The sequence below is a fragment of the Electrophorus electricus genome, chromosome 19, assembly GCF_013358815.1.
Source record: "Electrophorus electricus isolate fEleEle1 chromosome 19, fEleEle1.pri, whole genome shotgun sequence".
NCBI lineage: Eukaryota > Metazoa > Chordata > Actinopteri > Gymnotiformes > Gymnotidae > Electrophorus > Electrophorus electricus.
Genome location: NC_049553.1, coordinates 10,469,556 through 10,474,555, shown reverse-complemented (window position 1 = coordinate 10,474,555; position 5,000 = coordinate 10,469,556). Strand labels below are relative to the sequence as shown.

The 5,000-nt window shown below is 48.2% G+C and overlaps 1 protein-coding gene across 1 annotated transcript in view; it reads left to right on the top strand.

Moving 5' to 3' along the window:
- The window catches only part of si:dkey-183c6.8 (protein O-GlcNAcase), a 14,200-nt gene that overhangs the window by 8,224 nt on the left and 976 nt on the right, over positions 1-5,000 (top strand). Inside the window, exons 5-15 of the mRNA XM_035520051.1 lie at positions 189-360; positions 1,075-1,173; positions 1,416-1,685; positions 2,224-2,310; positions 2,775-3,196; positions 3,490-3,664; positions 3,830-3,886; positions 3,977-4,062; positions 4,171-4,275; positions 4,518-4,609; positions 4,822-5,000. The exon at positions 4,822-5,000 is cut by the window's right edge and continues 20 nt beyond it. Coding sequence (XP_035375944.1) covers positions 189-360; positions 1,075-1,173; positions 1,416-1,685; positions 2,224-2,310; positions 2,775-3,196; positions 3,490-3,664; positions 3,830-3,886; positions 3,977-4,062; positions 4,171-4,275; positions 4,518-4,609; positions 4,822-5,000 — 1,744 coding nt within the window. The remainder of the gene's footprint in view (positions 1-188; positions 361-1,074; positions 1,174-1,415; positions 1,686-2,223; positions 2,311-2,774; positions 3,197-3,489; positions 3,665-3,829; positions 3,887-3,976; positions 4,063-4,170; positions 4,276-4,517; positions 4,610-4,821) is intronic.

Below are 5,000 nucleotides of genomic sequence, written 5' to 3'. Positions count from 1 at the left end.
GGATGTGCAGACACACACACACTCCTGTGCACACAGCCCTACTTTATTATTTAGCTTACCAGTGTCCTATTAAGGTCTGTCGCACTCTGATTTTAACATTTGTTACTTTTAGATCCACAATTCCCTTAAGTGACAGAGGCCCAAAACTTGCTCCACTTTCTGACTTTTGATCTCCTCCTCACCACTAGGTGGCAGAACTGGGTTGCCAGGCATTTGCTGTCCTGTTCGATGACATCGACCACTCCATGTGCCAAGCCGACATTGAGGCTTTCTCCTCATTCGCTCATGCTCAGGTGTCTGTGGCCAATGAGATCTTCCGTTTTCTGGGGGAACCGCCTGTCTTCCTTTTTTGCCCCACTGGTAGGCCAGTTTTCATGTTAATCATCATGAACCTCTGCTGAGTTATATGTTATCATTTTCAATTATGGAAAAATGGAACTTGATATAGGCAGAGTCTCTGACAGGTTAACATCGGCTGTAATATATTGTTGCAGTATCTTGTAATCTCTCTCTCTCTCTCTCTCTCTCTCTCTCTCTCTCTCTCTCTCTCTCTCTCTCTCTCTCTGTCTGTTTCTCTCTCTCTCACTCCCTATTTCTCTCTCCCTCTCTCTCTCTCCCTCTCTCTCGCTCCCTCTCTGTCTCTCCCTCTCCCTCCTTCTCTCTCTCTCTCTCTCTCTCTCCCTCTCTCTCCCTCTCTCTCCCTCTCTCTCCCTCTGTCTCTCCCTCTCGCTCTCTCCCTCTCTCTCTCTCTCTCTCTCTCTCTCGCTCTCTCTCCCTCTCCGTCTCTCTCGCTCTCTCTCTCTCTCTCTCTGTCTCTCCCTCTCTCCATCTCTCTCCCTCTCTCCCTCTCTCCCTCTCTGTCTCTCCCTATCTCCCTCTCTCTCTCTCTCTCTCTCTCCCTATCTCCCTCTCTCTCTCTTTCTCTCTCTGTCTCTCCCTCTTTCCCTCTCTCTCCCTCTCTGTCTCTCCTTCTCTCTCTCTCTCTCTCTCTCTCTCTCTCTCTCTCTCTCTCTCTCTCTCTCTCCCTCTCTCCCTCTCTCCCTCTCTCCCTCTCTGTCTCTCCCTGGTGGGTAGAGTACTGTGGTTCTCTCTGCTCTCCCAGTGTGTCCAAGTCTCCATACCTGCTGACAGTGGGCGAGGACCTACTGCCTGGCATCTCAGTCATCTGGACAGGTGAGCATGCTGACCTAGAATCAGTCGTCATCTATACCAGTGAGCAGTGTTTTTAGATGAAAGATTTAATCCAAATAGGTTGTCAGCAACAAAATTCACATTATTCCTTGCCCATTCTTTCAGTACATGGAGTTTTATTTACATTTATGATTTCTTCATTTTTTAAGTTTGTCTGCATTGCTGAATAATGTCAGACATTTAACAGGACTCCTGATTGGATAATGTGTTCATCCCTCCAATAGGGAGCAAGGTGATCTCACGGGAGCTGAGTGCTGATTCGCTGCTGGAGGTGCAGTCTGTGTTGCAGCGCTCACCCCTGGTGTGGGACAATCTTCATGCTAATGATTACGATTCTCGACGCGTCTTCCTTGGGCCCTTCAAGGGTCGGCCACCAGGGCTGCGAGCCCATCTCAGGGGTCTGCTGCTGAACCCAAACTGCGAGTTTGAAGCCAATTACATCCCACTGCACACACTGGGGACCTGGAACCAAGCAGGGAAGGGGGAGAGAAAAGGTGAGAATAGGGGTGAAGCGAGGAGTGAAGAGAGGAGAGAAAAGGAGTGAAAGAAATTGAGGATTTGATCAGACTCTGATGAGGGTTATAGTACTGGAAAAGTCTCATAGGTCAGAGGTCATTTGTCATGGTTACAAAAAAAGTGTCCAGTGATATAACATGATTACCTTCTAAAGGGTTCTGTGGACTCATTTGTACAGACACACACTCACACACACATTCTGGGATGGTTTGGGAAATAATGTCTTTTGGGTTGTTGAAAACGTTTGTTTTAATGACTTATTATGTGCTAATGGAGCTAAAATCTACATCCCACCCCTTCTTAGGTCAGAAAACATGACCGAGTGTGACTCATAACACTGCTGTTACTATTAATGACTCTTGCTGTTATTAATGACTCTTTAAACACTTAATACTAAAGTGTTCTAGCAAGGCTGTTCTGGAGGCATTATAGTCTTATAGTGTGTGTGTGTGTGTGTGTGTGTGTGTGTGTGTGTGTGTGTGTGTGTGTGTGTGTGTGTGTGTGTGTGTGTGATAGGTCAGGGTCATCTGTACTGTTCAAACCAGGCACTTTCTGCCGCACTGAAGGACTGGATGGATGAGCTCAGTCAGCCTCTGCAGCCAGGTAGGCAGCCCTGCTATATATACAGATAGAGATATAGATAGATAATCAAAATTGTAGTGAAGTACACAAGGTTTCCAGAAAAAACCCCCAGAATGATTTGGACAGAGGTATTTCATCAGGTTTCTCTGGAAACCTTGTGCACTTCGGATGTTGTTCCTGGTATCTGTTAGACACACACACACACACACACACACACACACACACACACACACACACAAACACACACACACACACACACACACACACACACACACACACACACACACACATATATATATATATATATATATATATATATATATATATATATATATATATATATATATATATATATATATATATATATATACAAACACACACACACACCACACACACACACACTATAAATTCCAATGTGTGTAATTTAGACTGAGATTGTCTAAAACTGAAAAGGCATGAATTACAGTTTCTCCATGAACACACAGGTCGACAGATCAAGCCTGCAGAGCACAAGTCATCTACTGCCTCCTCCAAAGTCAAACCAACTGACAGCTTTGACAGTCATCACGGGCCCCAGTCCAAAAGCCCCTGCAGTGCAAGGGCTCTCCCTCTCTGCTCTGCCCAGGCAAAGAAGGCCTTGGATGGGACAGACAGTGGTGCTGCGCCCCTCCAGAGTGAGGACCGGGCCCGTGGGGCACCTAGCCGAGAGAACGTCCCAGGAAAAGGGCTTTGCGCTGGGAAGGCCCCTCTAAGCGAGGCCCAGGTCCGGCTGCTGGTGGGCCTGTACTACTTACCCCATGAGCACGGGCCGCCAGCCCAGAGCCTGCTGCAGGACCTCACCTGGCTCCGTGGCAACTGTCACTACGTCAGTGTCAACGGCAATGGCAAGAAAACTCAGCCACAGAAGGTCAGAGATGCCAGATGGTGTGTGTGTGTGTCTGTGTAAGCGATTGAATGAGAAGGAGAGCAAGGAACAGGCGCATACTTCACGAGATGTACATGTTTTCTCCAGGCCTCTTCAATTCTGTATGTCTTACCTTATCATCTTCCTCAATTTAATGTGAATTGCACTTGATATTTGCCATGTGTTTTTCACCCTAATGTTGTTAAATCAACAGCTCTTCCCAGAAAAGCTTCTGGTTTATTTTATTTCCAGAGCGGCTACGTGTAGTAAGTCTCTCCCTCCTCCGCCCACTCCAGGTGGAGGAGTGGCGTATGCGGGCGGCCCACTTCCTGGCTACGTGCGACGAGGTGGCGGCTCTGCACGGCAGCGTGGTGAACAGCGTGAACAGGGCCCTGCTCTATGACCTTTACCCCTACATCTGGGACCTGAGAAACACAGTGCTTGTGGCCAAGGCCTTCATCAGCTGGCTGGGTGAGATAGACAGAGCAAGTGGCAGAGAGATAGAGAGGGCAGGATTAAGAGATGTGATGGAGGGATTAAAAAGAGCAAAGCTGCTGAAGGAAAATGATGTAGGTGGATTTCTGTTGGCTTCGGTGTTTTATTTTACTTGGGTTCTTTCCCTCTCTCTCCCTGTAGAGGGGCGTGTGATGAGTGAAAGTTCTTCCCTGGGTTCCTGGAAGAACTGCTTCCACTGTAAGTAGAGTCCTTCCCATTACACACCACAGTGCACGAGCTTCTTCCTTCACGCGGTGCGGTAAGACCGACGGGACTTCTTCATCACAGGGTGCGGCGCTTCATCGGGGGCGGAGCTTCTAGGCTTGGAGGCGGAGCCCTGGGTGTTTAAAGGAGGCCTGTCAGGGGAAGTACAGGTGTGCATAACGTGGAGCATTTATGAATGAAATGGCTGACGGATGCCTGTTCATCCTCCGGCTGTTTCTGCTTCTCTCTTGTCTCCACTCATCTGGTGTGTGGTGTAGATGCTTCTCCCTGTGGGCACCAGCACTGAGCTGTTCTGCCATCCTCCACCCCTTTTCCCCACCTCTCGCGTCTACAACATACGACCCTACCAGCAGAAAGACAAGGTGATACATGTACAGTCATACGTACAGGCTAACACACACTCTCATACGTGCAAGTCTTCTCGCACGCCATCTTAGAAGGTAGTGTCAAATACAGCACTCCTCATTCCACTCTTAAGAGGTTTGAACTCTCATACAGTGATTTCAGAGCAGAGGAAATACCACACTGTGCATCGCTGTCACAGCTACACTACAGTAGTCACGATGTAACTGTATTTTTGTGTTCTTATCCTCCGTGCCACAAGGTGGAGCTGTACCGCATGCTGCGACAGCTGCATCAGAGGGCTAGAAGTGCCCAGGACTCTGCTGGGTGCCACCCAGACTTCGTTGGTGACAGGTTAAGTTGTTTATAAGTGAATAGCTTGGAACAGAATAACGCAGTTTACCTGCACAGAAAAATAAAATTGTTTTAGATTCTGAAATCTGTTGTGTAGAGCCTAGGTAGTGTGTTTTACCCAACGGGGAGTATTTAGTCATTTAAGTGTGTATGTGTGTATGTGTGTGCTTGTGTGTGTTTGGGTGTGCACATCCATATTTGTGTGTTTTCAGGTACCTGGGGGCATCTCTGGCCCTCTGCCCAGAGTATACCTTTGTACTGGAAGATGAGCTGGGTGTGTGTGGCTGCGCTGTTGGCATCCTGGATGTGCGCAACTTTGCCAAGCGCTACCAGGCCTCCTGGTTACCTGCTCTGAGGGACAAATACTTAACGCGGCCTCCCCATGGTGCCA